This window comes from Notamacropus eugenii, chromosome 1 (assembly GCF_028372415.1).
Source record: "Notamacropus eugenii isolate mMacEug1 chromosome 1, mMacEug1.pri_v2, whole genome shotgun sequence".
NCBI lineage: Eukaryota > Metazoa > Chordata > Mammalia > Diprotodontia > Macropodidae > Notamacropus > Notamacropus eugenii.
In genome coordinates, this window is record NC_092872.1 from 346740726 (window position 1) to 346767029 (window position 26304).

A 26304-nucleotide genomic window follows, 5' to 3' on the forward strand; every position below is an offset into this window, starting at 1 on the left:
AGACTGTGTGTCTGAGCATGGATTTATAAGCTGAAGGGAAGGTCATTATGAAGAAAGAGAAATTCAGATGTGTGAGAGAAGAATTAATTGGTGTCATAGAGGAGGCTGAAAAGGATAAGATGGAAGCTACAAGAAAAGGTGTTAGAAGAATTAGCAAAGATAATTTTTGGGCCAGAAGGAAGAAGAGGATGGGTGAATACACTGAGGTATAGAGCAATGGCAGATGAGATACAAGAGAGTTTACAACAGATAGTCTTAATTTTCTCATTAAAATTAGAGATATAGTAATTTGCTATGAGAAAAAGAATAGGGGTTGAGTTGAAGGTTTGAGAAGAGAGAAGATTTAGAACAGCAAGTGTGTTAAGTATGAAAGGAACTCATTTAGAAGTGAATAAAAAGATCACTCTGCTTCTGTGAGGTCCTAGCTGAGGTTAAATGGCATGAACTTATAATGGGTCCAGTCAATGATTTCCTGTCTCCCTTCTCCCCCTCCCCCCCACAACATCAGATGGCTAGCAGGAATATTAGAGGAGGTGGATGGTAGGAAGTACTAAGGATTGAAGGTTAGCAAAGTGTTAAGTGGTGGAAAGACTAAGGTCCAAGAGATTCAAGGTTAGGATTATTGAAGTGTCTGACCACATGGTTAAGACCGGGTAAGAAGAAAAATAAGTTTAGAACATGACTGGGATGGGACTGCATGGGATGAGGGCAAAGGACAGGAGAAAAATAAAGAATAAGAATTGGAAGGACAGGAGACTGTGGTCAGAGTGGGAAAACTGAGAACTCATAATCTTGGAGGTGTAGGAATTTTGAGTTGCTAGTGAGGTCTGAGATCTGAGGTAGAGTGAAATTTGAGGCCATATTTTCATCCATCACCCCATTACTTTTCCACAGGTCTTATTTACTAGAATCTAATGATGATAAACTGGACTAAGAATGTGAACTTCTGACTGCACTTCCATCCCTAGATCCCTGACTTCCCACTTCCCCATTCCTCCATCATCAGGGCCAAAGGATGTACTCCACCCCCCGAGCTGTCCAGCGTCCTGAAAACGCCGCAATACAAATGAAATGCGCAAGCGCCTGTTGTATGGTGGGAAGCCAGCCAGAAGGGGCCTGGGGGAGGAGGCCGTGGCCTGGACGAGATCCCACTGCGCATCCTCCTCGGCTCCCCCAGCCCTAGACTGCAGTCCCAGCCCCAGATCCTGCACCAGCGGTGAGAACCTGCCTCCCTCCTCTGCGGATTTCCAGGTCTTTACTTGTCCACTGCCCCACTTCCTCTTCTTCCTCGGCATTCTTTTTCTCTCTTCTTCCCAACCCTCCTCTACCCTCTCCTCCTGCATTTCCTTTTCTGTTTTCACCTCTTCCTCCCCGTCTTTGTTCTTTTTCATCCCTTTCTTTTCCCCTTTCTTCTCCTTTCCTTCCCTGTCTTTTTCTCTTGCCGTGCAGAATTCTCATATCCTTCTTTTATCTCTTACCTTCCCCCCCCCCCCTTCGTTTCTTCTTCTTTCTTTCTTTTTTATCTTCTATCCGCCTCCTTCTCTCCCCTCCAGGACTCCCGTGGCCAGGCCTGACCATGGGGAAAAACAAATTAGTCTTCGCCCAAGGTTCCTGTTACTTCCTTGCCTTCCTGTTTAGCTTCATCGTGGTGGTGCCACTGACTGAGAACTGCCATGACTTCCACGGCCGCTGCTTGCTCTTCACTGAGGGCATGTGGCTGAACACCAATCTGACCGTGCAGGAACATCAGCGCTTCACGGTGCAGGAGTGGGGCTCGCCTGCTGCCTGCCACTACTCTCTGCTCGCCGCCCTGCTCTCCCTGTCTGTGGCCATTGGGTTAGCCTGGCGGTCGCTCTATCTTCTGTGCAAGGGATTCGATGAGTAAGTAGTGGCGGCCCCTACGCGGCCCCTGGCCCCAAACTAACCTGCTTGGGGCTAAGAACTATGTCCCTAGGGCTCAGCTCTCTCCTCTGGACCCCATCTATTCCCTTGCAAACAAGCCTCCTCACCTGAAAACAATCCTCCTCACCTGAAAACAATCCCAGGCCAAATGTAAAAAGCCACCTTCTCCCATATCCCTCCATGTAGCCCCTTGTAAACAGCGTTCTTCCAACAGTTCCTCTGGAAAACATTCCCTTCCTGTGGAAGCTGTCTCCACTCCCATGCAAAAATCATCGCTATGCAAACAAGCTGCCCCCATCATTATTGAACTCTGTTCCTTCCCAGTCCTTGCATATAGACATCCTTTGGTGTAAACACTATCTATCCAATATCCACCATCCAAAGATCTGACCCCTTCTCCTCCTATCCTAAACAAACTTGCCTCTTCCTGGTGCAAAAATTACCTAGTCAATTCTCTTCAAGCCTGACTGGCCTAGACAACATTCCCTTTAGCACCATGGACACTTCTCCCATATTCTTATTGCTTGATGCAGAGACGGTGCAAAGTGAGGGAGGAAAGGGCCAGGTTGAGGCCTAAGTGAGAAGAGACAAAAGCCTTTCTTTCAGTTCACTGTCCCACAAACAAATTTCTTTCATCCTGGATGGGAAAAATCAGTCATTAATCTAGGCAGTTCGGGTGTGAGTCAATGCAACGTCATGTGACCTCCAGCAAGCCCTCATAATAGCTAGAATTTATGTAGCCTTTTAAGGCTTGCAAAGCACTTTGCATTTATCTCATTTGAACTTCACAACTCTGTGAGGTAGGTGCTATTATTACCTCATTTTATGCATGAGGAAAATGAGAGATTAAGTGACTTGCTTAGGTCACGCAGCTAAGAGGTGCCCGAGGTAGGATTTGAACTCAGGTCTTCCTGACTCGAGGTTCTAATACTCTATCCACTGCCCACTTGGCTATCTCATCTGCATCATTGCAGACATATGATATTTGGGACCCTCCCAGATGTTTGGGCACTGTGTAGTCCAAGCATTTTGAATGTTAAATTTAATTTTTTTTAACTTTTCTTACATATTTTTAAGGGTCTTTCTGTTCTCTTCCCTCCCCAGATCTGATGAGGCTTTCTACTGTCTAGAAAGGTCCTTAGGTCTGAAGAGATGACCTCTAGTGACATCAGTAAATCAGAGAAGTCCTGCAAATTCCCCTTCCCCTTTTCAAGGGGCTTATCCACAGAGGAGTTGCTTTCTCAAGATAAATTTTTATCCTTAAGATAAACATAACTTAAGAAGGCTATCTGCTTTGGTGTGGAATGGTTGACATCTGTGTTGGTATAAGAATGCTCTGCTCTAATGATATCACTGATCTTTGAAGTATATTATTATTGATTTTAATAGGAAAATACTTATTGCATTCTCCTTATTATATAGTAAGTTCCTTGAGGGAAGGGAACTAGGTCATTTTTCATCTTTGTATCCCCAGCTTTGATCAAAGGCCTTGAACATAGTAGGTGCTTAGTAAATATTTATTAATTCTTGAATAAGTCAATTAATATGCATTTTCTGAGCACTCATCATGTTCCTAGCCTATGAAATCCTATGTTTAATGAAGATGAGACTTACACTTTAATACTGTAATATTTCAATAATTTTATGTATCCATGAGCTCATCAATATGGATACTCCTTCCCATGCAGCAGATTGCAATCCACCCATGCCTCTCATTCTGTATCATTTATGCTTAGTCTTTCTGATATATCTTCCATAAAGAATCTGTCCGATGAACTGGAACCCTTCCTTAACTGCATTTAACATTTTGTGGTTACCAGTGCAGCACACGGATTATCAATTTGTCATATCTACCTATTGCGATAAGGTAGTCCCACCTCCTTTTCTGATCATAGTTTCCTGCATGAAATCTTTTTGACTGCTTCTTGCTTCCAAATCATTGTTGGTAATACACTGAGCCTACTTAGATGAACTATAATTCTCTCCATTGCCATTGAGTCACTATAATTTTGATTCTTTGGAGATTGTGGAATTCTATGATTTACAAATGTACATACAGGAGGAATGTTAATGTTAAAAAGAACTAGTTTTGTGTGAGGGAGCAGTCTGAGCAATTTCTTATACAATCCAAGTTATCTTTTTCCTTCTATTCAGTTGTGAGACAAGTTCATTACTTATCTGAAGTCTGTGCACATGATACATATCCTAATGGCCTAAATCAGTGAACGACTTGCTTATTTAACTGTGTGCCATTCTTCATCCACTTGGTTTTTACTGTATGAATTGTTAGACCAAAAATTTTTGAATAGCCATGGAGCAGCTTAACAAGGTCCTGTAGTATTATGGAGTTTGATGTAATAGTTAAAATATCATCCACAGATAGAAGCATCTGGAAAGTCACATTATTTTACAAGAACTCCTCTTTCTTTTGGACTTTGCTCAGGGCATCTTTTATGACAGAAGTAAACAACTTTGGTAAACATTCGTCTCCCTATTTTATGCTTGACTCATATTTGTAGCCAAATGATTACTGAATGAAGTTACAGCTCTGTGGCTGCATCTTTCAAGGTATCAAGGTATGATTTTAACATAAGCATAAAAGTGTCCTTAGAAGGAGAGACTTAAAGGTTGAATTTTGCTCTACAAAGTCAAATTCTTTTTTGGAATCAATAACTTTTCCAGCAAAATCTTATATTCCCTGTGTCTTTTAATCATATGATCGAACATGTAGTCTGCTACAGGAAATTTTTTTTTTTTTTTGGAAATCTACCTGTTCTTTTCTCATAGTTCCATTAAGGATACCCTAAAAGAATGTGTAAGTTATTTTCATAAAGAGTTTATAGAGATGACAATGTGGGCATATTTAATAGTTTATTGATTACCTTTAGATTTAAGTTATTGATTACCTTTCAATTTTCTTTATTTTGATAATAATATAGTCAACAAAATTTTCCCCTTTTTCAAATAACTTAAAAACAACCTCTTAATGCTTTCAAAATTGTGTTGCCTCCAGGATGGATTTTTTTCTGTTAGTAATTAGACTGCTACAGATCCTCTTTGTGATTTTACTTTCTGAGGTGTCATTTTCATTTCTGCCCTTTATGGATTCCAAATATTGTGGTCTCATTGTCAATTATGAAGAAAATAGATCACTTTAAAAACTCTTGTAGGTTTGCTTCATTTTTCATCTATTTGTTGTCTTCCTTTTGGTTTCACTTACAAACTCTCTTTGAATGATATGGCTTTGTTGAGTCTCAACGCCAAGTTTTTTGATTTTTTTTTTTTTTTGCAGACTTGTTCACTCTCCCACTTGTTTCCTACCATTGTTTATTATTTTGTCAAATGACATTGGTTGCAATCTTTTACTATCCTTTTTTGTAACATTTTGCAAATTAGTTTAAATTCTAAACTGATGTCAATGGCTTCCAGGTCTTTCTGCTTAGCAAGAAGTTCAAGTGTTGATTGGCTGAGGTATTTTTTCTGGGCTCTTTGGGCCTCTTTGCTGTAGTGATTGCCACATACTGATTGAAGTTTTGTAAGAAATGGTGACAAAGTTAATGTCTTTTTACTTATCTTTTTTTCACCATCAAAAGCTTCTTTGAGTAAGTCAGGTTGGAGCTGTTTTAATTGCCCGTGGGTTCTTCTTATCTTTATTTTTTTTCCTTCTAGTTTGGTACTTATTTTAACCATTGCTCTGAGTAGTTGTTGGTCTGACTTCACATAGACAATTAGTTCATAAACGGTTCCTGGACTGACAACTAGTTTTTTCCTCTTTCTTAAGATATAGCCACGTGTTTGGCACATAAAGCATGTGATACTTATTGATGACAACTTATTTTTTGTCATATTTATGATATTAGCCATGTCCAGCACCTTCTGCAGATATTAATGATATACTGATATGAGGCTTCTGAGAGTTAGTTCTTTGACTTCTTTCATTTCTCAACCCTGAGCTGACAAAGGGGACTATGACCAAAAAAAGAGGGTTAAGAATCCTTGATCTAGTCCAACATTGTAATTTTATAGATGTGGAAACTGAGGTTTAGAGATGATGTGAATTCACTAACATTGCACAACTAGTAGGCAACTAATATGAGTCAGAGCCAGAATGTGAATCCAGATAACCTCAAATCTAAGATTATCCATTCTGCCACACTTCCTGGAAATTGAGAATGCTATTTGTTGTTAATAGAATAGGGAAATCAAAATATTAACATTACTAATTCTAGTAATTTGTATTACAATTGTAACTTTCTTGATTATGATATTCACTGTCAATATTAGTAATATGACAATGTAGTTAATATTATAATTGTTAATATAGTAACATTGTTGCAATGATATCAGTGATGTTTATTATTTATATTACTGTCAAATATCAGTAATATTTGCTATTTACATAATCATTAATGATAGACTACATTATATGATGCTTTATAGTTTACAAAATATATTATATCATTACTTTTTATTTTTACTATAGTCCTGTGAAGGAGGGAGGAAAGATGGGGAAACAGATATAGAAAAACTTGCCTAACTCACAGTGCTAGCTAATTAGTGAATGACAAAGTTTTCAAGACATAAGCCCATGTTAAGTGGTATGTATGTTCTCCCACAGTAAGATGTGTGGAGTTCAAGAAGTAGAGCAGTGGCCAGACCACAGAGAATGGAATTCTCAGACTAGGATTCTTGAAGCAAGTTTAGAACAAATTGGGGATTAAACTTAGAAAACTTTTACTCAGAAGATGAGGTATAGACTGAAAGGAACTCACAAGTACAAAAATTGTTATAACATCTCTTTTAATAGTGGCAAAGAATTGGAAACTGAGGGGGTTCCCATCGCTGGGGAATGGACAAACAAGTTATGGTATGTGAATATGATGGAATACTATTGGCCTATAGGAAAAGATGAAGGGACTAATTTCAGAGAAACCTAAGAAGATTTGTATGAACTGAGACAGAATGAAGTGAACAGAAACAAGAGAACCATTTAAACAAATACAACAATATTGTAAAAACAAATACTTTTGAAAGACTTAGGAACTTAGTTCAACAGAATGACCAGTGTAATTTCAGAAGACTTAGGAAGAAACTTTCTATCTATCTCCTGAAAGACAGGAGATGAACTCAGAGTGTAGCTGAGACCTTTTTTTTGGACGTGGTCAATGTAGGAATTTGTTTTGCTTGACTATATATATGTTTGTAACAAGTGTTTTGCTTTTCTTTCTTTGTTAATGTGTGTGTTGGGTAATACAGAAAGGAGAGAAGGCAGATTTTCATTGAAAAAAATAAATTTAATGAGCTTTATCAAAAGTCATGCCGGACTTTTCATGCCTTTTCTTAAAAAATTTAAATGAGGTATATATACTGAAGGAATATAAAAAATCTTGGACTTCATTGATTTCAAAAAAGATGACTCAGAAAATGTCAACAGTTATTGACTTAGATGCCTCCCTTTTCATGTATATAAAGTCTTTATGAGGGTCATCTATACATGAATTAAGGCTATCCTTGATAAGGATATTAATGGGGAGGGATTATTCAAATAATATTCAACAAATAATGATATCTTTACCACCTTATAGTTGACTAAAGGACATAGAATGTGTAATATTTCATTATGCTTATTGTTTGTTGATTACAAAAGAAAAAGGATTAAAAAAAATAAAAGATCATTTAAGACTCCTTAGAAGATGTAAATACAGAAATAACCCTGCTAAATGACCGTCTGATAAGTCTGATAATAAGCTTTTGGCAGTCCATAAAACAGCGAGATGTGTGTTTACCAAAAATTTTTGTCGTTGTGATGAAGAAGATCCAAAGCAGAGTCCAGGTCAAGGAGGGACTCCACAGCATTGTGCTGATATCATTAAGCCCTAACTTGCTGTAGAGCCTCCTGGAAGAGATTTTAATCACTCAAAAGAGTTTGGCCCTTTTATTCACACAGGAAAGAATAATTGGATGAAGACTGTTGACTAGATTTATACATGTATCTGAATGGCTATACTTTCGAATTTGTCCAATAGTATATATTTCTGGGACACGAAATACAGTTCTTTTTTTATTTTTTTTTTAAAATTTATTATTTTAAGTTTTCAACATTCATTTCCACAAAATTTTGAGTTCCAAATTTTCTCCCCATCTCCCCCCTCCCCCCACCCCAAAGTACTGAGCATTCTAATTACCCCTACCACCAATCTGCCCTCCCTTCTAACATCCCTCCCTTCCCTTATCCCCATCTTCTCTTTTGTCCTGTAGGGCAAGATAAATTTCTATACCCCATTACCTGTATTTCTTGTTTCCTATTTGTATGTAAGAACAATACTCAACAGTTGTTCCTAAAACTTTGAGTTCCAACTTCTTCCCTCCCTACCCATCCCCACTGAGAAGGCAAGAAATTCAATATAGGTTATATATGTGTAGTTTTGCAAATGACTTCCATAATAGTCATGTTATATAAGACTAACTATATTTTCCTAGGAAGTACAGTTCTACAATGAGTTTTGCCAAGAGTTGAAAAGGAGGACAGTGGCTTAGATTGCCTTCAGGAAATTGAAAAACAAAACAAAACACAACATTTTACTAACCCCAAATTTGTCATGACAGTAAATCTCCATTTTTTCCTGTCTCTTAAAAATATTTACTTATTTTTAACATTTATTTTAAAAATGATTTCCAAATTCTCTCCCTCCTTCCAGCCCCTACTACCCATAATGTCCATGTTTTCAATGCAAATGTTTTACTAGTTTTGCTGTGAGACAGTGAGACTTAGAATACTGCTGCCTCCAAAGAAATAAAAATAAGCATCGCACAGAGAGAAATGGAGGTATCTGTGAGTCTAATGAAATATATAACCAATGAGGAATTTCAGATTGGAGTAAAGTATGCCATCAAAGAATTATATGATAACATAATTGGCTTGATTTCATGGTGAGAGAGAAGGATCACAGGAAGCTGGCCAGAGGCCTCTACTGAGTACTCCTTGAAATGTTAGGAGAAAGTGAAGAAGGACTCTAACTCATTAGATGGACTCTTGTGGCCACTTTTGGGGAAGATATGGATGAGAATGGCACAGAATAAGCAAGCATGGATGATTTGTTATCTTTATCTTTGGAGGGATCAGAGAACATAGATTAAAAACTAGAAGGAATATGAAGGGATCTTAGAGGCGTTCACAACCAACTTCCTCATTTTACAGATGAAGACAGAAGTTCAGAGAGTTTAAGTTATTTGCCTAAGGTCACACAATGTCTGAGGTAGGATTTGAACTCAGGTCTTCTTGACTTCAAGTCTCTATTTTCAATCCACTGTGTCACTTATCTGCCCATGCTCTCTGGAATCTCTTCATCCTGCAAAATCACATTAGAGTTCCTCCCAGTGCCTCCATTTAAGGAGTGTGTCCAGGGGCAACTACCTTAACACTTTTTATGTGGCTACTGTAGTGTCCTCTGCTCCACCACATTTCAGTTTCTTTTTATGTCTTTCCCCATTAGATTGTGAACTCTTTCAGGACAGGGACTGTCTTTTGCCTTTCCTTGCATTCTCAGAGCTTAGCATAGTGCCTGATACATAGTAGATGTTCATAAATATTAATTGACCAACTGACTAGACTACTAGATCTGGGTAGGCATAAGCATAATATAGTTAGACTTTGAGAAGACATTTGATAAACTTAACTTATACTTGTGGGTAAGGTGGAGCTATGCAAGTTATATGATAGAATAGGTAGGTGAATTCAGAGTTGGTTGATTGTTGAACCTAAAGAATAGTTATTACTGAATCCATGTCAACTTGAAGGGAGTTCTAAAGCAGAGTCACCCAGCAGCAATTTATTATTGACCCTATTCTGTTCAACATTTTAATCAGTGACTTGGATGGTGACATAGATGACATTTTAAAAATCAAATTTTCAAATAAAACAGAGTTGGAAGGAACAATTTACACATTGAATGATCAAGTCAGGATCCAAAAAAGATCTTTGCAGGTTGGAATAATAGGCCAAATCTAACAAAGTAAAATGTACTTATTTTAATGCTTCAAGGAACTGTAATTTAAGAGGTATATGTCCTACTTCCCCAGGTACATATGAGATAATTTAAGAACTGTTGGGTTTTCTGAAATCTGTGACCAAAATTAAAGCTTGGGAATAATATTTCAAGAAATTATACATGAAAACTGTCCAGATTTATGAAATCCAGAAGACAAAGTGAAAATGGGAAGACCTGACAGAAAATAAAAGTAAATACTCTCAGGAATGTTATAGTCAAAATCCAGCACCTCCATGACAAAGAAAAAACACTGCAATAAGCAAGAATGAAAAAAAAAAGTCAAGTATCATGGGACCAGAGTCAAGATCAAATAAAACTTGCAGCAACAACTGTAATAGAGAGAAAATCTTGTAAGAGGATATTCCAGAAAGCAAAAGATACAAGCTTACAACCAAGAATGACACTATTAAAGATTGAGTAGAATCCTTCATGGGGGAAAATAGATCTTTACAGGAATAGGGAATATTTAAATCTTTATGATGAAAAAGCCAGACTGAATAGAAACTTTGACTGTAATATAAGAATCAAAAGAAACTCAGAAAGGTATATTCCATTGGAATTAAGAGATGATTAAGTACCTATATTTTTATGGAAGAGAATAGAGAAGGGTCCCTTCAAAATCCTAAAGTGTTCAAAAATTACATGTGGATTTCAGGAAGAAAAACAGAGAAACTATGGGTGATATTGTTCTGTTTTTGAGAATTTTAAGAAAATGAAGGGATAAAAAGAAATGAGGGAGAAAGGGGTAGAATGCAATATCAGTGTGCACAAGAAGATTATACAAACATAAAGGAAAGAGTGGGTGTAATGAGCATCACATGAACTTCACTATTATCTAAACTGAACAGAGGAGGTTTGAACATACAAACACACAGGATTTGACGTAGTATTAAACTCAAAAGGGATATTAGCAAGAATAGGGAAGGGGGAGAATGGAGAGTAAAAGGGAGAGTTGGAAAGATCTTATTCATAAGCAAAGCAAATTTCAACTTTGGAAGGTGAATCCTCAAGGGGAGATTAAAAGAAAAGAAGGTGTAAGAACCAATGATTGAGGTGTGGGTGAGGAGAATATAGAACTAGTGGTGGAGTAGAAGCAAGTAGCTTCTGTTACACTGTTCACTAGTGCTGATCACGTTTGTTTCCTTTCACTATCCTCTCCTTTGTAAAGAGTGGGTCAGGAGCAAAGAGAAGAAAAAGCATAAAAAATGGCAAGAAATATACAATTAACAATCATAACTGCGAATGTGAAAAAGATGAATTCACCTGCAAAATGAAAAAGGAACAAATCCCACAATATGTTGTTTACAAGAAATTATTGGAAGCAAAGATTCACTAGTACATTACAAAGCCAAATGTTGTATGTATATATTTGATACAAAGATGGTATGGTTAAGTTAACTTGTTTTGTTGACATGGTCTGTGATGTCTTCTCATTTTATCCCAATTCCCAATATGAGCTTGGCCTCACTGAGCTCTGACCTATAACACCATACTTATTGTAGATAGCCTAGTAATATTCCATAATATATTTTTTTAGTCTTTCTCCAATCTTCTTTGTTTCTAGTTCTTTGCTACTACAAAAAAAGTACTTTATTTTTTTGTGTGTGGAGTTTTTCTTTTTATTGTTGCCTTCTTGGGGTATTTCCAGTGAGTTAGAAGTTTATGAATATGGGTTATAAGGTATGAATATTTTTCATATTCTTAAAATAGTTTAAAATTGCTTTCCAAATGGTTGATTATTTTATAGCACCAACAATGCATTAATGTGCCTGTTTTCTGTAACCCATTCAATACTAGTTGTCTCCAGCTTTTGTCCTCTTTGTTAATTTGCTTGGTCTGATGTCAAACTCAGAGTTGGTTTGTTTTGTAGTTCTCATGTTTTTAGTAAGTTTGGGGACAATCTTTCATAAGGCAGTCAATAGTTCATAATTCTTTTGAGAACTACTTGTTTATATTTTTTGATCACTTATCCATTGTGGAATGGCTTTTGGTCTTATCTGTTTGTTTCCCATATAATTTTTCTATCAGATCCTTTTCAGAGATTTGATGTGAAGATCTTTTTCTCTCCAATTGACCACTTTCCTTCTTATCTGGGTTACATTTTGTTCATTTATAAGCCTTTTAATTTTATGTCATCAAAATTATCTATTTTCTTTTTTGTGATCACTTTTATCCTGTATTTGGTCAGAAATTTTTCTACAGCAAGTACCTGTATTAATCAGATACTGTATATGCTTAGAGTTTATTGTAGTATACGATTTTTAAAATATTTGTCTACATATAATTTTTTCAAAATAAATTTGTAATTTTTTTTTAGTTTAGATATAGGGTTCTTTCGAAAGAATCTTATATTCTAGGATTCACTGAGTACCTATTTATTGAATTCAATTGTTTCTGATTTTTTTTATTTAACCCATTCTATTGATCTATTTTTTCTATTTTGCATTTGATTTTCATTGCTAATGTTCTTCTCTCCCTATCCCCTCCTCTGTTGAATATAAGCTCCTTGAGACCAGAGATTGTTTCATTTTATTTTTGTTATCATTACCACCTTGTGAGTATAGTATTTAGCTCATAGTAGATGTTGAATTGGAACTGGTGAGTTCTGCAGTACAAATATCATTATGTTTCCTGGCCAATGAAATACAGGTCTATAGATTCCTAGAATTTATGGCTGGAAGGGACCTAAATTATTTATTTTTTCCTCTCCCTTTCTTGTTTTTCAGATTTGATTGTTCAAAGTGACAGAGGCAAGAGTCAAAAGGAGATTCTCTCCAAATTCAATTTTAATTACATGATCATGCCTTTAGCTGGACCTACTCTTCCTGTCCTGCTACTCTGTGATTCTGTGTTCTTGTAGAAAAGAAAACACTATGACCCTATGATCCATCTATTCAGCTTGGATGGTTCTGTGAGGGGGGGGTAGTTTCTTGCCCCTCAGTTGACATGCTTCCCCAAGATAGGAGGTGTGTGTGTGTATCTTGTCTGGGGAAGTTCCTGCAGACATATTTCTTGGCCTGGGTCCATAGTGGGATGAATCCTCTTTCTAGGATATCAGCATTACCTCCAGTTTAGTTGCTTAATAATTATGATACAAGTCATGATGTAGATAAATGGCATCTAGGTGGCACAGTGGATAGAATGCTGGATCTGGAGTCAAGAAGACTTACCTTCCTGAGTTCAAATCTGACCTCAGACACTTGCTGGCTATGTGACCCCAGGCAAGTCACTTGACCCCATTTGCCTCAGTTTCCTCATCCGCAAAATGACCTGGAAAAGCAAATGGCAAACCGCTCCAGTATCTTTGCCAAGAAAACCCAAATGGAGGTCATGAAGAATCAGACATGACTGAACAACAAAATGAGGTTGAGGATATATAGTGTAAAGAACATTATCCCTGAAGTCAAGAATCCTTGAAAATAATTGAAATGGTCTATTTTATCCTTTGTGTTCACCTCTGTTCCATGCCATGAAAGGTTTCTGATTTGGTTTTCTTTTTTTTCTTTTTGATAGTTTGACTTATAACAATTAGTTACCATACACATTTTGAGCTTCTTGTGGCATATAATTCATAAAATATCTGTCTAATCCTAATTTCTTTCAAATTACTTTCCACTTTTCCCAGCAGGTCTTTTCAAATTCTCTGCTAAAGATTCATGTTCTTTTTTAGACTTGTCTTAGAGTCTCTACTAAATGAACAAAGCTGGGCAAGTCTTTTACCTTTCCTAATCTTCAGTTTCTTTATGTGAAAAATAATGATTAATAGTCAATGAATCAATATTTATTAAGCAACTCCTTCAAGCCGGGCACTGGGCTAAGCCTAGAGATACAAAAGGAGCCTGCCTACCCTAATGGTTTATGGTAAGGGAAGAGCTTTGTAAGCTTTAGAAAATCATAGAAAGGGGAGCTATCATTTTATTCAGTTAGGATTTTGTTCCCTGAGGTCAATGAGGAGAGGGTCATGTGTGACTCTCCATCTGGCTTACCTGCTGTTGGTGGTTCATCCTGGCTAGACATTTACAAAAATACAAATGCATCTATGTGAAGCGGGAATGAGACCTGCTTGGCCTGAATTAAGATGCTCTATGGGACTCTGAGGAGAGGCTGCCAGGATGGAAGGCAGTGAGTTCTGGGATTCTCAAAGAGCTTGCAGATGCCATGTGTTGGCTGTTTCTGAGTACTATCTCTTTGCTCTCCTCTCTACAGGACCTGCCTTGAGTCATTTGCGGCTTTGATGCTTAATATCTTCATCCTCTTCGTAGTTTTCATTGCCTGTACTATTATCAGTGTGGGATTTGACATGTGGTGTGATGCCATCACAGAGAAAGGCAGCATGCCCAATAGGTATGTGCTTGTGTTATGCTTCTTGTACCCTGGGGAGAAGTGGAGTGTGTGTGTGTGCGTGTGTGTGTGTGCATGTGTGTTTGAGGATGAAAGGAAGTCAAGTTCAAGGCAGCTCTATGTTCAAATAGATGAATGAATGAATGAAAAAAAAAGTGTCTTACTAATTACTTACTCTGTGCCATGCATTGCACTAAACTCTGGGGATACAAATAGAAAAAACAAGACAGTCTCTTCTCTCAGAGAACTCAAACTCTAATTGAGAGAGACAAAATATAAAAGAAAGTTTAGCTGCAGCATGGATGGAAAGGTCCAGGAGGATACAATGATGGACATTGTACATGGCAAGGTCCAGACATTCTTAGCTTCCATAAGGGAGTCAGATGATGGAACTAGGAGACTGTGGGCTACACAGACAGAGCAGTTGATAAAGTCTGAAGGATCTTACAAGGCAGTGGGAGGGCAGATGGTAAAGGACTGGTGGTCTTCCATTTCATCATAAGGCATGGAGTTGTTGACTCCCATTTCATCAAAGGTATGTGAGCAGTCATGCATCCTGGCCTAAGGCAAAAGGACAGGGCATCCCAGTGTTAGTGGTTATTCTCACCCATTGGCAGTCTTGCATGGGTTCTAGGATAGCTAAGACTGGAGGAGAAAATGAGGAAGGACTTTAAGGGGAGGCGTAAAGTATTCCCTTAGGTAGAAACATTAGTTCTACAGACAAATGACATGGGTTACCTAGGTAATCCACTTCCTCATCTGTAAAATGAAGTGGGAAGAGGGTATTGGGCTAGCTGGTTTCTCACAGTAGACAGATGTATGATCTTCTGGCTTCTTTCCAATTGAATTAAGAGACACTTGTGGACTCCTTTTAGTGGTCCTTGGAACCTGCATTAACTGATTCCTTCCAAGTCCTGGGAGGAGACCACATCAGATTTATTGGAAGAAACAGTGTCAAAACCCAGGAGCTGCTTTCTTCTTTGCATTTACATTACTTTCTTCTCAGAGGTTTTCCTCCACTGAAGGATATGGAAATAACTTTCTTTCCCAATATCTTTGCTGTTTTAGCTGTGAAGAGCTGCAGAATATGGACTTGGATTTGAACCCTGAAAACTCGGCCTTTTATGACCAGTTTTCGCTTGCCCAGGTAGGCATGATTTCGAGATTGGGTGAGAGGTATTATTAGCTGTTGAGGAGGGCCATTCTAGGGATGAGGGGGGAGTCCTGCTGACTTGGTCCTTTGGCTCCTTCCCCAGACCTAGAAAGGAATTTAGAGACTATTTGGTCCATTTCTGCCTGAGAAGGAACCTTCTTTACAATCTCTCTGATAAATGGATATTTAGATTCTGCTCCCCAGTTTTGGAGAGACAATAGAGAAGGAGACATTTATTAAGGTCTTACTATGTGCTAGGTACTGTGCTAATTGCTTTATAACTGTTATCTCATTTAATCTTCATAATCACCCTGGGAAGTAGGTGCTATTATTGTTCCCATTTTCTAGTTGAGGAAACTGAGGCAGGCAGATGGTAAGTGATATGCCCAGGGTCACATATCTAGTAAGTGCCTGAGGCTGGAGTTGAACTCAGGTCTTCCTGTGTCCAGGTTTTGAGCTCTATCCACTGAACTACCTAGTTGGGATCATGGATCATGGGTCTAGAACTAGAAGGGACCCTAGTGTCATTTAGTTCAGTCCTACCATTTTGCACACAAGAAAGTTGAGGCCCAGAGAAGTCATTATTAACTCACTCTTTCCTAAGGTAGCCCATTCCATTTTTCAGAGTTTTTTTTTTAACCAAATTTTTCTTTATAGTGAGTCAGTGTCTTTGTCCCTGTAACTTTCTTCCATTATTCTTAGCAATATCCTTGGAGCTGAGCAGAGCAAGTCAGAGCCTTCCTCCATTAGACAGCCCTTCCCACCTTTATGGGCTGCTAAAGCATTGAGAATTAGGAGAGAGAGACCTTAGCTTGGTTTGTTGCCAGGTAGTAAGGTGCAGAAGACTGCTTATGGGACGTTGGACAAGTCACGACCTCTCCAGACCTCAGCTTGTTCATCTGCGAAATGAGAAGTTTGGAATAGACAGCCTCTGAGGTCTTTTCCAGATTGAATTTTGTACAGCTCATAGAGAGACTGTGAACTGTCCCTGAAGTCAGGAGGTCCTGGGCTTGGCCAAGGTCTCCTCATGGTGCCTTGATATGTGACCTTAAGCAAGTTCCTATGGTCCCTTTTTATGAGAAGTGCATGATGATATGTTTACTGCCTACCTCAAAGAGTTTTTAAGAGAAATTCAGTCATTTTCCAGTCTTGTCTGACTCTTCATGACCTCATTTGGTGTTTTCTTGGCAAAGATACTAAAGTGGTTTGCCATTTCCTTCTCCAGCTCATTTTACAGATGAAGAAATGGAGGCAAACAAGATTAAGTGACTTGCTCAGGGTCACACAGCTAGTAAATGTCTGAGGCTGGATTTGAACTCAGAGCTTCCTGCTTCCAGGCCCAGAACTCTATCCACTTTTAAGAGGCAACTGCTTTGCAGATCTCAAGGCCAGAGAGTTTAAATGACTTCCAAAGATCACACAGGTAGTGGGTGAGTTTTTGGAGCTGGATGGAACCTTAGGCATCCATCATCTAATCCAGCTTTGGGCTAGACTTGCTCAAAGTCACACAGTCAGTAAAGCAGCAGAGCTAGGATTTGAATTCAGGTCTTCTGACTCATAATCCCATGTCCTTTTCTCTCCCACATGGTTATCTCAATGATAGAAGAAATATTTTTTAAAAGAATTTTAAAAGAAATAGCAATTTTATTTATGTAAAAATAAACTTTTTTTCATAAAACAAATAAAAATGTTAAATGAATTTTTATGCAAATGATGTCTAAAATGTACTGGCTTTAGTTTACGCCCTTCACTCTTGAGCACAGCCTGCTCTTGGTCAGACTTTTTCATCTTGAAGCTCATTAAATTGTTTCTTCTTCTTGACTGATCACTTCCCCAAATGTCTAAAAAACAAAAGTCATCCAGTCCACTGCAGGATGGTTAGCTTTCCACATTCGTTAGTGCTCAGGCCAAGCTGGCTCAGCTCAGTGAAGCCTTCACTAGGCAGGCTGGTGTTAGAGAGAACTTTGGATTGGAAGTCAGACCTCCCTTCTGGTTCTGGTTTGGCTGCTCATTTTCTGTGTGACATTGAGCAAGTTGATTGCCCTCTCTGACTCTGTTTCTTCCTCAGTAAGATGAGGGGATTGTCTGCTTGTCCTACCTCAGGAAGGGGAAGTATGTGTAGGGTACCAAAGACCACACTGTTGCAAGGGAATTACAGATTGTGCCTTGGTATATCCTTCTAAAGGTGAGCATCAGAGAGGGCCCAGATACTGCTAGCTGTCATCAAACAAAGTATTTTCATAATTTTCCCTAGATTCAGAAACAGTAGAGACGTGTCCTTCCAAGGAAATAAGAGCAAAAATCCAGGGGCTGCTCCCATTGGTGTTTGCTGGGAGAAAGAGAATCAATCAATAGACATTTCTGAAACTCCTATTATGTTCCAGGCATTGGGCTAAGTGCTGGAGATAAAAAGAAAGGCAAAAGACAGCTCCTGCCTTAAAAAAAGTCACAATCTAATGGAGTAGTAGTTTGGGTTGAACCTCTTTACCCCTAAAGGTGAGATTGAACAGTGGACACTGAAGCTGAGAGGGAAGGCTCCCAAACCCATCAGGTCAGTCTGGGCTAGAGTCTGCTGGGGCTGAAGCAGATCCAGATGGGGGCAGCTATGTGCTTTATTTGATTCGTGTTGGTTGCTAAATTGGAAAATAATAAAGAACAATGGTAATCATAGACAATGATAATCAATCTGTCATGGAATGAAGAGTGATTGAGTGGAAAAGTCCCTGTGTAGGAAACCTGGGTTCTATCCTTGCTCTGTCAAATACTAGCTGTGTGATGCTGGATAAATCAACTTAACCTCTCTGAGACTCTGCCTTCTCACATGTAAAATGGGGATGATCGTACCTATACCACCTACCTCACAGGGTAATACTTTGGAAATCTTAGAGCACTGTAGAAATAGTTATTTATTATTATAATTGATTATTGTTATTATTGCTATTATGTTGGAGTCATTCTTTTTTACTTTTTAAAATGCTATCCCATTCATTTGCTCACCTACTCCTCATAAACACCCCATGAGGTAAGCAGGGCAGGGATTATTGGCCTCATTTTTCGATGGGACAACTGGAGGATGGAGAATATGTTACTGACCTGGGTCCACCTCCTCTGTGTCTTCCCTGAGTAGCCTGACCTCTGGATTTATCCCCCTCCCCGAGTTCTGACTTGGCTGAAACTTGCAACTTGGTGCCTGATTATCTTATTTGGCGCTCTCTCAGATCATCAATCACAGAGATTTAGAACAGATTTCAGAGAGCATCTAGGCCAATACATACTTGATAATCCTTGGTTATTGAATTCAATTCAGTAAACATTAAGTAAGCACCCACTATGGCCGACACACTCTGTGAGCCACTAGGTGTACAGACAAAAAAACAAGCAGCAAACTCCAAGCTTTGCGGGGAGCTTACATCGTACCATCATCCAGTCTCTGTTTGAGCCCTAATGAGATTGGAGATTTGTCGAGACAGAGGGACTCTGTGTTTTTCTCTTACTCATGTCAGAGACCCAGAAACACTGTAAGGCACCAAACCAACTCAACAGATGAACCTATTGCCAAACTGCCTACCTTCTCAACCCCCAACCCCAGGGGATGATGCATTCCCTTGTACCCCCCTCAGACCCTTCCGCTCTATCCTTCTGTCCTAGTTTGGACTCTGGGCTGCCTGGCTGGCCTGGCTGGGCACCACCATCTTGGCCTTCCTGAAGGTTTACCACAACTACCGGCAGGAGGACCTGCTGGAGAGCCTCATCCACGAGAAGGAGCTGCTGCTGGGTCGAGCCTCGTCAAGGACCTTTTTTCAAGATGACAAGAGCGGCATGATCTAATTCCAGGGCCACCTTCCTTCCCTCCCTCTTCCTGCACTATCCCTCCTTGTTCCCATTTGTGCCCCAGGGGCCCTGGCCTGGCCTTTCCCTGCTAGTGCTTGCTGAAGCAAAGTTGTTGCTAGTTTGGACTGAAATTAGGTCTGGTTTCAAGTCACCTAGTCCTGTATCCACCTGAAAGGTCTGTGGGTAGCCCACAGGTCCCAGGTAGCCTTGAGAGACTCTTCTATGTCCTCCTCATTCCCATTCTCAATCCCTTTCCCTCCCCCAGCCACTCTGTCATCTTCTATGACTCTGGCAATGCCAGTTTGGCCCATCTTGGTGCCAGTGTCTTAGCTATAGGGCAAACTAAAAAATTACAGTGGTGCTGGTGGCTAAATTTTGCTCACTTAACTGGGCTAGTGTTGAACTTTGAGTGGCCTCTCAAGAAACGGTTTGTGAAGTACATCGATGAGCAAGATTGTCAGAGGCATGTTTAAACTACTTTCAGGAACAAACAATTGTAAAAGAACTTAAGCAGATCAGTTTCATTTCACATATTTCCTTTCGCACATAAGGACCAATGCAGTTGATGTTGCTAAGGGGATTTTTACTTGGAAAACTTTTTGATAGTAAATTTGTAATTACTTTTTGTGCTTAAAAATAATAATCACCTCCTAAAATGACTTTAAATGTGAACTTCAATCCCTTAGACATTTAATAAGCATCTACTATACGCATAGCAGAGTACTGCATCAGAAACATGACGTTTAAATCATGCCTCTGACAATAACCGGTTGTGTGACCCATGGGAAGCCACTTAGTGTCTCTGAATCCTAGGCAACAGGTTACAAGTTCTCTACCAAGTTATGGATGTACTCTGTGATGGTGGGGGTGGGGGTGGGAGGGGTGAGTTCCCACCCCCATTCCTTGAGGAATGTGTAAGATGTGATTCTAGGTGTTGGGGATACAAAGATAGGGCACAGACCCTGTTTGAAATAGTTTCTAATCTTTTTTCACCAGATCATTCATTCAAAAAAATATTTCTTGAGCACCTATTAAGGAGTAGTTCTGAATTAATAAGCTTTGATTCTGATGATTAACTGTTTAGTCCAATTGCCTAACTTAAAGCTTACCTTATTTGGTGTTTAAAATTGCTTTGTAACATGCCGAGTGGGCCTAACATCATTTTTGCTGCAACTATCCACCCAACATCCCAAGGGCAAGTTTCATTACTTAGAAGCTGTTCAGTACCTAGAGGCAGTATAGTATGGTAGTTAGAGCAACAGTCTTGAAATCATAATTATTTGGGTTCAGATCTTGCCTTAAACGCTTAATAGCTGTGTGACACTAGAAAAGTCACTTTACCCCTCTGGGTCTCACTTATCTCATTTGTAAAATGTGGGATCTGGACTTGATGACCCCTTTTGGCTTTAAACCCATGATCCCTTGAACAATGGGGAGCACCTCCTGTTTCAAGGGATGAGTAACTACCCCTTATCTCTCTACCCTCTGTGAGCATTACTTGACTGACCAGCAGACAGTTCCATTTAGAAAGTGAGTCCTTTTTGGGACTGACATCTCCTCCAGTCCATGGATCCAGGTCTTACCTCAGACTCAGATAAAAGGCTTTTTGATATAACAGACTATCAGCTTGGAGTCAGGAGATCTGAGTTCCAATCTGCTCCTTTTTTAACTGTCATCTTAGGCAAATCATCCCTTCCTCTAAGTCTCAGTTTCTTCCTCCATAAAATTAAGGAGCTGGACTAGATCATCTCTAAAGTCTCTTCCAGCACTAAATCTTATATGCTTAATTAACTGGATCAGGTCAAAGGGTCTATCCTGCCCTCCATCCTGATCTCAGTAGGATGGTGTTTCCTCTTTTTAAAGTCTGAGAGTAGTCCCAGATCTCGCTCCTTTGACTAGAAATCAGTGTTTTCTCCATCTCAGTGTCTTACATGGTCTATGGGGAGCTGAGGCTGGCTGACAACCTTATCATCACATGCTCCCTTTTCCTTTAGTTGCTCCCTTTAATTTCCCAGGATTGTTGCTTCAATTCTCCAAGTAGAAACATCTGCATAATTGTCATCATGAAGGCCCAGCATTCCTGTGTTTGGCATCATGCAGGCAAAACATCTGGATGTATGGCAGGCATTTCAGTTAATATTCAGATGCCAAAGTATTTCCTAGCCAGGAGGAGGCTCCCGGTGGATATCACAGTAACCCTTTCTTTGGACTGTTGAATTTACTTTTCTTTGGCTGTATTAAAAACTCAGAAAGTTTCTCAACTGAGTGAGTGATTATACTTTCCAGTACCAGGCAAGTCTCTTACTCACTCTGAGCCTCATATATAAAATGAGGAGTTACACTCACTCATCTTTCAGATCCTTCTCCTTCCAAATTCTAGAAACCTTTGGCTTTGTGACCGCCATAGGGTCTGGGGTCTTGGAGTAGTCCCAAACCCTGGAGCAGCAGGCTCTGTAGCCCTCTGTTTTAGAGCAGACCTCATCCTGGATCTGATAATGGATAATAGTTATGCAGAATTATCTGTGATCCAAATGAGAACTACTGGAACATCGAGGGGCCTGTGGTCCTGGGAGGATATTATTGTTTTGATGGCTTCGGGCCTTTTCCTTTCCAATAGTTTTCAGGCTCCTAGAAAACTCTAAAATATTACATAGGCAGGCAAGCTTTGATTCCATGTTTCTTGAGGGAGTATCAAAATGACTAAAGCAGCAACAACCACAATAATAAATCCCCCTTCTATGGCCCTGTAAAGTTTGCAAAGTGCTTTCTCCACAATGGTCCTATGAAGGAGGTCAGCCCAGGTGATCTCCATGGTCCTTGCAAAACTTGCAATCACTTGTGTCTACCTTAAAGACAAGGAAGCAGATCCAGAGAGGTGTAATGTCTTGTTCCAAATCACACAACCAATTTAAAAAACATTATTAAGCACCTGGTCAGGCCTCATCTGGCATACTGTGCTCAATTCTGGGAACCACAGTGTAGGAAGGAGATTGATAATGTAGCCTGCTAGAGAGAACAAGGATTTGTATTCAGGATAGACCTCAGTTCAAATCTAACCTCAGATGCTTACTAGCTATGTGACTGGGCAAATCACTTAACCTCTGCCTGCCTCAGTTTCCTCATCTGTAAAATAGAGATGATAATAGCACAGGGTTATTGTGTGGATCAAATGAGACGGTATTTGCAAAGCATTTTGCCAACCTTAAAGTGTTATATAAACACTAGCTATTTATAGTAATAATAATAATTATTAATTATCTTCCTGAGAAAGGCAGCCAGAATGATAAAGGCTTTTTTGTCCATGCCAGATGAAGAACCTAGGGATATTTAGCATGGAAAAGAGAAGACTCAGTGGTGTGGCATGTGAAAAATGAAATGACTGAAGAAACAAAGGTTCAGTCTTCTGAGCATTTCAATTTATTAAGCAATGTATGCCAGTTGCTCAACAAATTGGGACTAGGCGCCTTCAGTTTAGGGCTCGACCCTGAATATAGGGGGAGACAGACGTTTATACATTAAAAAAAATCAAATAAGACCAATTAATTAAAAGGAAACTATATAACATTAAGCCATCCGATTTCTAATTGGGTGAAAGATTAGGGTCTTTCCAAGTTGGCAGGAGGAGAGTGAACAGGTATAATTCCCTGAATTCAGAAAAAAGAGGTGTCCCACTTCCCCCAAGTGTCTGTAAACAACCAAAAGGAGCATGGAGGCAATAAATGATAGATCAGTATGGGGCCAATTTTCAGATTAGACATATAGCTTTGAGATGGACTTTGTGAGAAAACTCCTTGCATCAATCTTTGGATCTGACTGGAATTTTGGACAGCCTAACTTTGGTTAAGGTTTCTAAGCAACAGGTAGGGGTCCAGTTTTCCAGCCATGCAGAGCTGGGTTGAAGCAACGCAATAAGGTTTTCCTCCAAATCTCACAATTGTATAAAAGTTTTCTCACAAGACGGAAATTGACTAGACTCATAATTGAGTAGAAAGGGAACTGAGTTAGCCTCAGAACTGAGTCACAAGATGGAGTCAGTGTGGTTCACTCAGCTCCCACAATTAACCACTTGCTGTCCTAATTCCCTCAATTCCCTCAGTAGGGACATGATATTTGTCTACAGATTGTTGTGTTTGTCCTTTGTTGCCGAAGAAGACCCTGCCATCAGAGAAATGATAACATGACTTGCACTTGACTTTGTTTTGAGTAAGGGAGGGCTGTGCAAGGTCTACAAATATCTGAGGGAATGTCATGCGGAAGAAACTTTAGAATTGTATTTGGCCCTGAAAGGCAGAACTAAGAACAAATGGGGTAAGGTGGAAAAAAATCAGTTTGTACTTTGATGTCAGGAAGAACTTCCTAATGATTAGGACTGTCCCAGATTGGAATAGGACACCTTGAAAGGTAACGAGTTCTGGAGGAGCACTTGTTGGCTATGTTCTAGTAGGAATTCTGTTTTGGATGAAGGTTAGACAAGGCTTTAGATTTGACTAAAATCCCTACCAACTCATAACATTTCAATAATTTGGTTACTCCAAAGCTGGGTGTTTCACTTGTCAGGTTTGATGAAGAAGGAGCTCTTGTTTGGAGAACAAATCTGAGATTTTGTTATTTTGTGATATTTGGGACCCTACTTTAGTCCCTCAGTGCAGAAAGTAAGTTTTCACACATAATAGCTTCTAAGGATTTCTCTAGCTCAATCTGAGGGATTGTGACCTAGTCTATAAACTTCACAATGGCAGGATTGTGCCTTATTCACAATAACTCTTCTCATTTTTATAGTTTTTCAGGTGTTGTAAATTGGTTTCCCATTATGGTCAGCAGTTCAAGTGTTATTGGCTCCATTTCATAGATGAGAAGATTCAGGCTCAGAGAGTTAAAGTAATTTGCTCAAGATTTCATAGCATGAAGAGTAGGAGTCAGGATTTAAACCCAGGTATTTTGAGTTCAAGTCTAGCCTTCTTTCTACTACTCTCTGCTTTTTCTGTATTGTCATACAGATTATATGGATTTTAGATTTAGAGCCAAAAGGGAGGCCAGACATCATAGAGCCCAAGAATGTCATTTTATAGATGAGGAAACTGAGGCCCAGAAAGTCACACAGTATTTGAATGCAGGACTTCCGAATTGAATGTCCTCCCCGGTATATCATTTTGCCTCATCCATATGGTATATATGGAACCTTAGATTTGGAGGAAGGTGGTCCGAGTTCAAACCCAGGCTCTGTGGGATTTGGTCAAGTCATTTAAATTCTCTGAGCCTCAGTGTCTCCATTTGTTAATTGGGAACATTGATACTTGCCCTACCTCACAGAGTTGTTAAATGAATGGCTCGACCTTTCTAGGCCTATCTTTCCAGTAAAATGTCTGTAAAAAATCTGTACATGAGGAAAGTAGACCAGATGACATCTAAGGGCTCTCCTGACTCCAGATTTAGGATCGAAGATCGTAGCAAGTTACCTCTGTACTGCATTAGCCAGAAGGAGAATTTGCATGACAGTGAAGGAAGGTCACATAGTTGCTTTTTGCTAAGAATGACCCTAATCTCTGTCTAGAAAGTATTAGATTTAGAGTTTGAAGAGACCATGTACTCTAATCCTCTTTCCAAAAGAGGAAACAGGGGCTGTGACTTATATGAGTTCACACAGGTAGAAAATCGCAATGATGGGACATAATCAGTTTCCCTGGGAAGACTGATCTCTTTTCAAAGAAGAATAATTCATTTCCAGAGGTGAATGGTTGTTGTTCTAAGAGGGAAAATGAATTCCAGATCTCTCAGAGATCAGGTCAGTGAAAGAGAGAGGAGATGAAAAGATTCTCACCCTTCCTGCTCCTCCAAAATCAGGGAGTTGAAACAAGACCTGAGCATTTCCAAGGCTGCATGTGAGCCAAGAGAGAGATGAAATTCCCCCAAGTGTATCTGGGCTTTTTGTGTCATGAAAAGTCTTTAGCAAGAGCCTTCTCAAATGGGCCAAACAGAATCACGATCTGGAATATATTGTCCATTTTTTTCTTTCTCTTTTCCCTTCATTTGGTACCTACTGAGTGATGCTCCCAGAGTTTTAGACTTGCGAGGGACCATAGAGTCCAACCTTCACATTTTACAGAGGGGTAAACTGAGACCCAGAGAGGTGAAGGAACTAGCGTAAGATCACACAGCTAGTAAGTTGAAGAATTTTGATTCCAAGAAAGGTTTTCTGACTTCAAGTCCCTTTCATCCAATTAAAAAAAGTCATTTGTATATACATTGCTAAAAATACTTTCACCTCTAAGTGCTTACTTGGAGTGAGGCAGCATGGTGTAGTGTAGTACATAGCTGACCTTGAATTCAGGGAGATCTGGGTTCCAGTTCTGTCTTGGACACGTGCTTGATGTGACCCCAGGGAAGTCCCTCCAAGCCCAGGTTCCTCACTAAAACTATCAGTTGCAGGTCAGGTAGTGAGCTGCCTGGGTAGAGGGAGTTCCTTATGCAGAGCTCTCGACATCAAGGAATAGACATATTGCTCTCCATTCTCATCAGTTTCTTTCTATGAGGTTTTGGGACCCAGGAACGAGCAGCCTGGGGTCCAAGGAAGGATTTCAAGTGTGGGCCTTTTGTTCACCCTCTGTTTTGCTGCCTCCTAGATGGACAGTTACATCTGTTGCTGATTCCCTGATGTTTTCTTCCTGCTGCTTGTATGAAGTGGAATTTTCCTCAGTTAAGGGTGACTCTGCTTCCTTTGCCCACCCTTGATCAGCATCATGACTCCCTCTTCTTTCTGCTTATCTCCCTTCAATGTGTCTCAGACTTGTTTCTGCAGCCTCTCTCAATAAAGTTGTCTTCAGCATGGTGTGTGGTGTGCTTTTGTGCCTAAAGTGTTGCATCTTTCCTTTCTATCCTGTGCCCCTTGGCACCTCTCATTTGGGTCAGGAGGCTCAAACCTCTGCCACTGAGGAAATTATGACTTTCCAACAGCCATTGGAAAGACTAGGGCAGAATTGGGCCTCTCAGAGCAACATGGTGACTGGTGAAGGTCAACCCACCACTGCCTTG

At 39.5% G+C, this 26304-nt stretch overlaps 1 protein-coding gene across 1 annotated transcript; it reads left to right on the forward strand.

The window, feature by feature from the left end:
• Positions 1-1013: 1013 nt before the first annotated feature.
• TMEM179 (transmembrane protein 179) lies at positions 1014-26098 on the forward strand. The gene is made up of 4 exons (XM_072630065.1): positions 1014-1881; positions 14157-14294; positions 15360-15438; positions 19093-26098. Exons 1-4 carry the CDS (start codon positions 1577-1579, stop codon positions 19270-19272), a joined length of 702 nt encoding a protein of 233 aa, XP_072486166.1. The 5' UTR covers positions 1014-1576; the 3' UTR covers positions 19273-26098.
• Positions 26099-26304: the final 206 nt, after the last annotated feature.